The following is a 12175-nucleotide window of genomic DNA, read 5'->3' as shown; positions in this document are numbered from 1 at the left end:
TTTTTTATTTTATTTTTACCTTTAATTGCTATCCGAAGAAGAAAAGCAATGCTAGAGGTCTGATACATTAGCAACACATTGAATCTATTCTACACATTCATCATGAGCTTGTGTTTCGTTGTTGTCGTTATTTGTACGATTCATGCGCTGGATTCACAGTTCAGTAGAGTTGCACGAGGACTCCTGAGTCCTGGCACTTGGGTAACATGGGTGTTTTAAGGGCTGTGCTTCCGGCTCAACCCTGAACTACACTCACCTATCAGCGTTAGAAATAGAAATTTCCCAGCTCGCTGTTTGATCCTGTTGATGTAATCCCATTCCAGCCCCTTCGATTAACAGCAGCTGCTTATGTTTTGTAAATAAAAAAAAAGAACGGAAAAAAAGAACTCAACACAGCTGCATCCAAGGTCCACACTTTCTAGCTCAGTGCGGATGGTTTGTAAGATGCCATCACACAATTTGGATTTGTTTTGGATACAGTGGCGTGCTGTGTCCTACTCAACACACAGGACCGGACGCTGTTAGAGAGACTGACGTGACCATTCTTTTTACTGTTGTTAAAACGGGCAGGCTAAAATCAAAAGCAAAACTGACTATAGCAGTACAAATATAATGCCCCACCTTTCAAGTGACCTGATGCTTTAATCAAAGGATTCATTTAAGAAGAAGAAGAAGAAGAAGAAAAAAAAAAAAAAATCAACCATTTGTTCAACATCACACACTGTACAGTATGTACAGGTTAAAATGGTCGAGCGAGAGAAAAATAGAATCAAACCTCACAATGAACACAAACAGACTGGTGCCGACGCCAAACTTATAAATAAAATAGTTGATTTTGTCATTTACATTTTGGCATACCGGTCTCTATACAATATCCTTCAGAGCATGAGATTAAAAGTTTCAGTCATAGATTCAATTCCTTCAACAACTGGGTGAAACTGGGTCAGTTTTTCTTTTCTTTCCTTTTTTTTTTTTTTTTTTTTCTAGAGTCATATTTTCCTTTAACGATGAAACAACTAAAATAAATAGAAATCAAATGCACCTCAAATCAAATACATAGAGTGAGCAGGCAATAAGAAAGAAAAAAAAAACAACCTACTAAAACAGCATATAATAACCACTGGGAAATAAAAAGAAATGATTGTCCAAGGAAAAAAAAAAAAGGGTTATTTGGCACACGACACTCTTTGCTATGAATTTTTCGCAATTATTTTGTACATCTTACAACATTATCATACAAATTTGGTCCTTCACTAAATAATTATATTAACAATTTAAGCACGGAAGTGCTCGAACGAAAACAATACTGTTGATCAAAGAACAAATCACATACAAAAAAAAAAGAAGAAAAAAAAAAGAAAAAGAAAGAGTGTTTCGAATGCATGAGAACGTTGGGAGGAGAATAATTTAACGCTTTCTTCAAAAAAAAAAAAAAAACTGTGTACAGTTAAAATGACAGTAACAAGGTTAAGGTGATATGTTGAATTGAGCAGCCATGCTTTGAGCTACTATTCTACCACTCTGATGATGATCAACACAATCAAAGAGGAGGGATATGATTAGCAGTGGATCGTTTATTTCTCTGGCTCATCTGATTTTATATATATATATATTATTAGTGTTAAATCTGATCCATTTTGTTAATTAGTCGAGTCTGCCTTGTTCTGTGGAATACAGATTGGGGAACCGATCGGCATACATGACAAAAATACCTTCTGTTTCCTTTTTTCTATGCTCTGTCATCACTGTAATAAGCATGGCTGTCTGTATGAGAAATGATACATGAGACACTGATGTCAGTGGGATACATGGGGTTTTTTCCCCCGGACTGAGTTTCTGTGGAGAAAACTGCAGAATGAGCTTTAAGACAGATCTTGAGTTGGACAGAGTGGAGTGGTGTGGTCAGTCTTTTTGTCTCTCTTTTGTGGGAAGGAGATATCTACAGCTCTAATGGTTCATGTCTCTGTTTCAGCTAACAGTCTTTCAGCTAAAGTCCCCTCCCCTTTTCCCAGTTGAAGTGGTGATTCATCTACTGAAAGCATCACTGGTCTTCATGTGCTATTGAAACACATGCATCTGCTTCATGGTGGTCTTTACCCATTGCTACTGTCCTCTCTCTCTCTCGCTCTCTCTCTCTCTCCGCTCCTTATCCTCTCCCTCCAACCACTCTCCGTCTCCTCGCACTCTGGGATTAGATGTGGTTGAGTGAGTGAAAGGAGCTGGTTTCTGAAGGACCTCCTCCCATGTTCAACCAGGCGTCTAGTGAGTTCTGGGAGGATGGATGCAGGGAGTTGTTCTCCGACAGAGAGAGCATCATTGCATAAGCCTGCGAGAGGAAGGAGCACACACAGCAGCAGCATGTTTAACCTAAAGTCTCCACAAAGCACTGCAAATCTCATTCAAATATTTAAAGGTACAGTTTGTCATTTTTTAGATCCCTCTGCTGCCTGTGACGTAAAGTGCAATCACAGTTAAAAAAATGACTGATATGCATCCGTCACCTCAAAGCCTCTGTTGAATTTGAATTTAACTGTAATACTGCCTTTCTCTATAATATCGAAAAATTCTAAAAATGACAAACTGCAATTTGCATCATATATTATAAATAATATATTATTTGAATTCTAATCAATCAAGGCACTGTATAATATGTTAGTGGTTTTGAGTCTATATGGTGTTACAGTCAGAAGTATTAGTTATTATAATGTTATTTAGTTTTCCTGCAGACATTAAAATAGAGGAAGAGTGTAAGAAAAAGAAGAGAAGGTTCTTTCTTGATTTCTAACATCTTAGAAAAGCAATCCCTTTATAGCTGATGGTTCTGTGATAAACATCAGGAGCTCTGCTATCTAACCCTGAATTTCTTGTAATTAGTTAGTTGACACAAATGTAGTGACCCCCACACTTTTTTTTTTTGCCTTAGATGGGTGCAAAGGCATACCTGAGTTTTAGCCTGCCTCAAGAGTGTTTCTTTCAGCGCCTCAGACTCTAAGGAGGTGTTAAAAATGTCTTTAACATCAAATGGCTCATCAGCAGGCTTATGGAGCTCCAGGCCCTTTGGAAAGCCAGGCAGAGGCTCCAGATCTAACAGGCCTGCATCCTCCTCAATACACCTGCACGAGGAAGGAGGGACGAGGGGTTGGGGAGAGGGGAAGGAACCCTCAGATTATCCCAATCAGAATGGCTGTTAAAGCCAGATACGACGTGGATATGTGGCGCATGCACATGATGTTAATGGAGGGATGGCATGGAGTGATGGTGTCACAAAGTGCACATACATGCAGGCAGAGTATACACAACCATGCACAACTAGATATCAACAGCAGTTACAGTAGTTTCAATTCAGTCTCCTAAACTGGATGGCATTTTGTAGAGTTATTCGTGATAACACGCTCCCTAACAGGTTGAGCGATTTCAGTATCTGTATTTTAATCATAGGTTTAGAAGTTTGATTTTGTTGTTGTTTTTGTTGTTGTTGTTGTTGTTCTCAGAGAGTGCTTTAATGATTTACAATACCAAAAAGAAAAAGCAGAAAGAGTCAAGCAATATAAGAAACAGTAGTTGGCACTGCAGAGTGGACTTTGAACACTAGGCATGTTATTTGTTGGAATTAATGTTAGATTTGAGATAAACATTAGTGCCAGCACTAAATAAGGAAGCAAATATTATTGAAGGAAAGGTTCGTCAGCCCATAGAGCATCTCGATTCATCTAAATTAAACGACTGAAACGAATGATCCCTTACAAACCTAAATAGAGAATATAAAAAGAAGCAAAAAATGACATCATCTGGTGTTCACTTTATTGCTTATCATGCAAATAATTTACTCTGTTTTCCACATGTGAATAGTGGAATGCTCTTGTGGACATGAAAGATGAATGAGATCTATTCAGGTGAGAGCCGAGTGTGATCTATCTTACCTGCGTGGGTGTTCGTAGGTCATGGAGAGTGGAGCGGCTTCCTCGTCGTCGTCGTAAGTGCCTTGCACCATGGTGGCAGGAGATGTCATCTCGTCCTGGGACTTTTCTGTTAGTGAACCTTCCTCATCTTCATCATCTCCCTCTGCCTCCTCTTCCTCCTCCTCGAGCTTGGAGTCTGTGATAGCGTGGCTCTCAGGACGCTCATCCTCCGTCATTTCTGTCCTGTAAAATTCCCAGAATGAAATGTGGGTCAAGATTTTTATGGCTTTTGTTTTAGCTTAGTTTATGTTAGATTATACAGTATAATTAACAAAGCAGGAACATTTCCTAACAACGGCACCTATTAAAAAAAATGTCAGATGGTATCTATTAAAATCAATCAAGTACACACATTACTTCCACATCTCACATTTTCCTTTTTTTTTATTTAAATGTGTCCTCTGAAAACAAATATTACATACAGACCTGGTATTGAAGTCTACATTTAGCACAGTAAGCTGAGGTTTGCTACTACAACATAAGCTCATATAACCAAATGAGCTTACTCCATCTCTCCTCAGATAGACTATTTTAGCTTCGGAGGCCTGTGATGGCAGATCTACTGTCATAGACCAACTGCCAAATATCACCACTGTGTACCGTGTTCCAGCCACCCAATTACTATCCATCATTGCTGAATGACCTGTGATTTCCCTGCCAGGCTTTAGCCTGAAAACATGCAGGGCCCCCGAATGACAAACACACACATTGTGTAATTAACGACAGACGTTTTGCCGATGATAAATTAGCTAATCCCAGAAAGGCGAGACGGGCCAGTCCAGGAGGGTCAGCTCCAATCATCACAGCCTGTCTCTGTGCCACAGAGCTCCACAGAAAATGTCTGCTCTGCAAAGCACCTATCAGCACCATGCCATTCCATTGCTACTCTCTCACTTTACCTTGGTCACTCTCGCTTTTTTCAAACCTTTCAGTTCCTCATGATCTCACTGCCTTTACAGAGTCTGTCCTCTCAAGTTGTTTTTCCTTCAAAGCAGTCCATCGGAGCAGACTATAATGACAAGCGCTCAGGAGAGAGGCATCAGCTGGCTATGTTAGGGGTGGATTTATGAAAAAAAAAAGGAAATGGAGACTCAATGCTTGTTTTTCATTTTCCGTCAAGCTTAAATATCGCATAATCAAATTGCGCCCTGGCTCAGGAGAAAGTCCATGGCGTGCGGAAGACATCGACAGGCCTGCCACAGACCTGTGCTTTGTCTCTCAGTCTAAACATGTCAGAACACTGTTTGCCTTAGTTGGAGGGAGGAGATGTGGGGCTCCATCAATGTAGTGCACAGATAAATGCCTCAATCTGAGGGTCCCCAGGGACGCCTAAATCTTAAGGTCTGGCTTAAGCCCACCCACCCCCACTGCCCCCAATCTGTCACGACCAGTCAAGGGGGCCCAGACCGGACACAGCATTTAACCACCATCAGTACAACAGAGCTCACCTCCAACACTAGCAAATTCTGATCCTTTTCTGTCAAAAGCAAAAGGAAGACAGACAAAAAGGAAGTGTGGAGGAATGTGCCGGCCGACTGTCACGTCCATCAAAAGAGAATTAGAGAAACTGAAAGAACCAGAGGAAATGACAACTAAATATTAAGGATGATAGAAAGACACGGAAATGAATGATGCAGGGAGGACACAGAGGAGCAGTGATCCTGCAGCTGCCTGTCTGTCTCGACTGGAGCGATTTGCAGAGAGACAGAAAACAGAGCACTTATTTGAATTACAGATATTAAAATGCCAGGCTTGCCGTTTCTAGACAGGGACAAGACTATTGATCCCAGATGGCAGAGTGAGAGCTTTCATGTGTCTGGATGAGGCCAGGGTATCAAGGCTGAAATTAGGCAGGACCATTATATGTCATAAGAAGAAGTCATACATCTGTGTTTTTATTTACACAGACATTTCAAAACTACTTCACAGAACATTTCTTGAAATTTTCTTGCGTTTACTCAGCCAGCTCTGAACAGAACTCTATTCACACACCCTCATCGTGGCAACAATGAATTTACTTGGTGTTTTCATGAACTGCTCAGCACATATGTGACTAACTGTAATATCTGGTATAGGTCTCCGAAATGTTGCACAGAAAACAGTGCAACATTTCGGAGACCTATACCAGATATTACAGTTAGTCACATATGGGCAATATATCTGGTTGTGCAGCCACATTTAAGACTGCAATGTAAGCACATTCCACATGCAGCCACTAGGGAGCAGGCTTTAACCTGACAAAAGACTGAGCTTCAAGACTCTGCTTTTGTCTGTGAGTTATGCTCTTGGTTGCTATAGCTTCAAAACACAACAGTTATGTATGTGTATGCATTTCTACCTTTTCTCTGAGGAGCTGCAGGCCTGGTTCAGCTCGCTGTTGGAGATGAAGTTTCTAATCTCTGAGAAATACGAGTCCTCTTTTTCGTCTAAAAGTGCGTGATTGTCAGGTTCGGAATTTGGAGAGGAGATATTGGTTCCCAAATTTGAGAGTATCCCAGAATGTTGACTCACTGACACACAAACAGTACAGAACAGAGAGAAACAATCAGACACAGAGATTATTACTCATTGTGTATACAGTATAATTCCACACATAAATATTTTATCTAGAAGTCGAGACAACAGAGCACCATTTGACTTGATGGCTTGACTTGAGGAGATGTTTACCTGGGATATTCTCATGCTCGTGTTTCTTTAAGTGGCGGTCCAGGTTGGTCTGCTGACCAAAGCAGCGGTTACACAAGTGGCACTTGAAAGGCTTCTCTTTATTGTGGATATTGCGAACGTGTCGCTGGAGGTTGGACGAGATGCTGAAGGAACGGTCACAGTATTTACATCTGCAGAGATAGCAAGAGAGAGAGAGAGAGAGAGAGAGAGAGAGAGAGACAGGGACAGAGACAGAGAAGGGGGAGTTGGGTTAGACAGAGAATTAGAACCCTAAATGAGGTCCCTGTTCAGCTATATAAACAGTAATCACTAGCTCTAGAATGCCTCAGTATAAACATAGCCAACACATTACAGGCAATTGGGCTCTTTAGGTGGGGACACATTTGTCATCATAGCTTTGACAGTGAAATCAGAGCATGGACAGCACTCTTCGCCTCCATGTTTTTTCAAGTTTCAAAAACCGGTTTTAAATGACTAGGACCAGTGGAAGTCAGACTCACTGACATTTATAAATATGTAAGGTAGAGAATGAAAGTCCCAAATATGACAATATAATTTTAAAACACACATTCACAGAAGTCTGATGACTTGTGTATTGCGTATGTGCTTAGAGAAGCAACTTTCTTTAACTAAATAACATTTGACAGCTGTGTTATGAATTACTCCACCCTGTGGCTGAGAATGGCACTGCCCCTAGTGCTAACATGTACATGTACGTGTACCTAGCAAAAACCATAACGATGCTGGTTCTCAATCTAGCACTCATGATCACCCTAAATGATCTATGTTTTTACTCTATGCCTGTGTTGTGTGAGTTGGGCTAGAGCACAAATCTGGACAGTCTCAAGGGATGTCTAGGCCTTGTTTGAGTACCACTGGCATAAAAATTCTTATACACCTCTAATTTACACCACTAGGAGATATGGCTTCATATTATTTCTTCTTCTAGGGAACATGGCTTTCTTCAGTATTGCTTTCCTAGCTCAGATTGAATAGAATCACAAGGTTGGTTCTACAAATACATAAAAACATAAAAATATTTCCTTAAAATGAAAAGAAATATTTTTAAAGACAGTTCTTAGAGCTGTAAAATTAAGATGTTGTTTTGCTAACAAAAGAAATAACTGGGTGATTCTATAGCTTAATCATTAAGAGAATAAATTAAAGAAGAGCCTAAAGTGTATTAACTAGATCGTTAACTGGCTATAAGCTGAATGGGCACTTTTTAATGACTGGTGTGTATAAGTACATTTCTGGCACTGAGTAACTAGCCCTGACGGCCATGGCTTAGTCTCTGCCAGTAGGTCTCTTTGGCCTGCTTGTTCACGACGACAGCCCATCCAGAATAGGCCGGAGAACATCAATTTAACGTGCTGATAAACAAACATGATGGCGAGGTTGTGTCAAGAGCCCCGCCGGACAGTGGCCCTTTTGTTGGGTGGCCCTGCGTGATCTGCACTCCTGCGGCTGGCTTGCAAGATTGACTTTCAGGCCTAATTGCTTTGGGAAAATCACTCGTCATCAAGTGCTTAGAATCAAGATGCAGACCTCTTTTCATGTTCCAATTTATTTTCAGGAGTGTGTGTGTGTGTGTGTGTGTGTGTGTGTGAAGTTCCAGACTCGGTGCATCATGGTTCATAGAGATTGGAAAAATTCCAAGACAGCATTCTTCCTTTGTTAAATGGCTTCTTCTACCCTCTGTTTGGCTTGTTTTTATTAGCCTGTCCAAGGGGACTTTCAATTACTTCATCAACTTTGAGTTTTTCCTCCAGTGTTACAAGGACTGTACGTGGAGCGTTACAATCTGAATGGGGTCTTTCAATGGTCAGCACTACTAGGCCAATTTCACTGCAAAGAGCAGAGACGATAGCATCTCAAGCAAGGCAAATAACCTTCTACAATGAAGCATGAAGTCGGCTGAGTACAGTTCAGCTATGATACTAGCCTGCCTCAGCATTATTTCCCTGAAAGTGGGGTGGGGGAGATGATGATGATGATGATGATGATGATGTCTACCATTTGTTAGGGTAAATTGTTTCTAAACGAGCTAATCAAGGGATTGTTGTGAAGGAGCCAACCATGCAGTGACCATGTCCCATGAGAGTCTGTATATCTTAGTGACTGCTTCCACAGACTTGTGGAGAGATTTTGTCTGAACCGGCTTTAGCTTTTCTCGGAACAGGACCTTAGATTAACTTCCAGAAGTTATATCCAAATGAAGAGAAATACAAAACGAGTGTATATACAAAACAATAAACAATGTACGTTAAGTATATTAGTCTCCTTAGACAAGCTCTTTGATTATTTTTAAGACTTCCAAAATCATTGCTTGAATCGTTGATGGTAGTTTGTCTTTGTGAAACTACAGTTGATCAACCTGACAGAGAAAGGTGAAACTGGTCATCAAACATGCAGGTTTGTGTTAATCCTCCTCCATTAGCTTGATGCTGTGCTTAAAGCCACAGCATCCAGTAAATCCCCCTATTCAGAACACCCTCATCCTTACGGCATAGGGCAATGCATGGCTGGAAGTTATCCAAATCTGTGATAATTAAGCTCCTCTATAAACATTGCAATGATGTCTCTAGGGTGCTATTACAGGCCAACATTGTCCAGAGCTTGCACTGCCCCTTTAACTTTAGAACATCTGCACAGACAGAATTAATCTTCCTTCGCTTTCACGACCTCCCATTTTTCTTTTCTTTTTTCCTCTTATTCAGTCTTTCTTGAATGTCTCTGCCTCGCCAGCCCATTGACACTAGTTCGTGCTAAACAAACAGCAGAAATGTTCCCATTTTTCTTAAGGCATTTTGTGTCAGACTGTCAGACAAATTTGAGTGAAATATTTTCTCTTGGTTTTCCAAAATAGGCATGTCACCAGCAGGAGTAAACTGCTAGATTATGGAGTGATGGTGACACTTCACTATGTTTGGATTGGTGGACTGTGTAGAGTCAAGTGTCTGAAGTTACCACTATGTGTGGTTTTGTGTTAGAAACAGAAATGGGGAAAACTTTTTGGGGGCTATTTATCTGAGTGCTTTTGAGCGGCTTACCTGTAGGGTTGCTCTCCTGTGTGTGTTCGTAAGTGCCTGGTAAGATTAGCCGACCTGGGAAAGATTTTCCCACAGTACCTGCAGCAGAACAAAATAGACTTCAGTATAATGGATCATGAGCATAACAGTTTTGGTTTATGCATAACACCTGTATAGAGATATGTTTAATAGGATAAATAGGATAAATTTAAAATGGCTGTATTGAAGTTCCAGTCTGAGAAAAATGGCTTGTGCTTACCTGCAGGCATAGCGTTCTTTGCCTTTGCGGAGTATAGCATCAGACAGAGAAGGAGGGGGAGAGCGAAAGTTAAAGAGGTGATGTGATGAGTGCTGTAGCGAATTGGGAGCGTCTAGTTTCAAAGTGCCAAAGTTCTCCAGCTTCTCGGTCATGTTCTCCATCGCAGACACCTGAAAAGAAAGGAGATCCTGATAAGATACATACCTATGTTTTATTACAGTTTGGGCTGGGGGTGGAGGGTATGATAGGCCGCAACGATATATAAAACACTGCAGTGAAGTATAAAATTTCAGGAGGATGAAGCAATCTTATTGGCAGTTTAAGAGTCTCTCTGAAGCTGTATTGAACTACTTCAGTGCATGTGAGCTCCATGTCAATCCAAAAGCTCTAAAAGAGAATGCATTCCTGTCTGGGGACTTCCCCTAACTGTTTTTAGGGCCCTTGCACCTACTGTATAGAGTTTTATTTCTGAAATCTGAACCATATACACCCAATGTTGCACCTCTTTCAATGGGAATTCTTTTGTTGTTGGTGAAGTTGGATTTAACTACGATTAACCATTAATTTGGCCTGTAAAAAATAACCAATAAACCTCTAGTGGTACAAAATGTGACCTCTTGAAAATATTTTGTTGTGCCTGCTACCTGATGAACACAATGACTTAGATGGTGGGGGCTCTGGCAGAGAACAGGGGAGTTTCGCATCATTACGAGACAGAGCGGAAGGCTGGAGGAAGCTGTATATCAGAAGGTCGAGTCTTGATTGTGCTGTTCAAGAGTCACCTCCCTGACCTATGCCACGTTAGCAGCCACTCGAGCAGCCCCCTGGGAACCCCCAGCCCTCCACTTTGTTCCCAACAAGTCTCAGAAAGAAGCCTCTGAATGAGCTATTCACCTCTGAGAACGGTAAGCGTACAATGCAGTTTAAGATACCCCTCGCTGATAGCCCTTCCCCATTAGACACAGAACAAAGGCTTAGCTATGTGTCTCAATGGCCAAAAACAGCTTACATCCTTCCTGCTTTTGGAATATGAATAAACATGGAGACAGACAAACTGTCTCAATTTATTTATTTATGTCTGAGTACCTTCATTTTATCACTCCATTAATTAAGAATGGGAAAAAGCTAAACCACTAAATGTATAATATGCTGGTTATATCTTTAGATAATCAGGATAGTATTTCTTTTTATTCTCCATGATCCAAATAAATTGTATTATTTTCACATTTACGATGATGTGAGTCATTATACTGTATTTGCTGTATCTGCTATTCGTGTATACATGACACTTCTCCCCAAGGCGAATAAGGTGCATGGGAAAGACAGTAATCATAAACGTCTCAACATCTGAAACAATGCTCTCTCTCGAATCAGGCCTACCCAGCTGTCCTCGTGCCACATGGAAGAGAGCATGGCTTAGAAGGAGGAGGGAGGTAGATGAGAAAAAGAGAAAGACAAATGGAGAAAGAAGGGCTTGGGGTGTGGGGGAGCCAGCTCCACATCGATAGTGAACAGATTTACAGGGCAGATAAAACAGTTCCCAACAAGAGAGGCCATTCTCCTGCACACAAACACAGGAAGTGTCTGATGGACATGCAGACATTATCTAGGCGGCCAGAGCAAAAAAAAATTGTAGGAAGTTATTTAGCAATGGCCCTCAGAGTAGAGCTACACAGAAACAATGCTCTGACTAAACTTAGCTGTGCTTCAACACTACACGGGACAACTTGCTGGAATTCAAAAGGTCATTATTAATAATATTTTCATTTTATCATCGCTCAAAGGTGGGCAAAGTATGAAATGTTACCAGAAACAATAAGGGATTGTTTTCCAAAGCAAAAGATAACAAACTGAACTTCACGCACTCTTCATTGTAGAAAGGGCTATACACGTTCAAGATCATCATAAATGATCATAAATCTGTGATTAAAATCCAATCCGATTAAAATGCACATTTTACCTTAGCATGACTCAATTGTTCAATAGTTTATAATGTTTTATAAACATATATAATGTATATATGTTTCGATTCCTTTTAGATTATTTTAGGTTCTACATCTTCATGCTGATTAGATAGCAGTACCAGAGATAACATATGTGTTCGCACAAGATACCTGAGGGTGGAAGAGCAGTGGAGACGGTCTTAGGTACTTCTCCTTCAGCGCTCCTACAGGATCTATCAGTTTCCTTTTTTCCACCCTGCTGGACAACAACACAGAGGGTTACGTATGAATGAAGGAAATTGCTCTGATTCCTTG

General features: G+C 40.7%; 1 protein-coding gene across 5 annotated transcripts in view; it reads right to left on the bottom strand.

Moving 5' to 3' along the window:
* The window catches only part of prdm16 (PR domain containing 16), a 163950-nt gene continuing 151775 nt past the window's right edge, over positions 1–12175 (bottom strand). For 3 of the 5 annotated variants that reach the window (XM_060880748.1, XM_060880750.1, XM_060880751.1), the window contains 7 exons: positions 12032–12119; positions 9918–10087; positions 9680–9757; positions 6627–6796; positions 6298–6469; positions 3921–4142; positions 1–2326 (listed from right to left, as the gene is read on the bottom strand). In XM_060880748.1, coding sequence (XP_060736731.1) covers positions 2314–2326; positions 3921–4142; positions 6298–6469; positions 6627–6796; positions 9680–9757; positions 9918–10087; positions 12032–12119 — 913 coding nt within the window. In that variant the 3' untranslated portion in view covers positions 1–2313. Of the gene's footprint in view, positions 2327–2941; positions 3114–3920; positions 4143–6297; positions 6470–6626; positions 6797–9679; positions 9758–9917; positions 10088–12031; positions 12120–12175 lie in introns of all 5 variants that reach the window. The other 2 variants (XM_060880752.1, XM_060880749.1) reach the window with 2 other exon arrangements.

The sequence above is a fragment of the Tachysurus vachellii genome, chromosome 11, assembly GCF_030014155.1.
Source record: "Tachysurus vachellii isolate PV-2020 chromosome 11, HZAU_Pvac_v1, whole genome shotgun sequence".
NCBI classification, from domain to species: Eukaryota; Metazoa; Chordata; class Actinopteri; order Siluriformes; family Bagridae; genus Tachysurus; species Tachysurus vachellii.
This window is presented reverse-complemented; position numbering and strand designations above follow the sequence as displayed.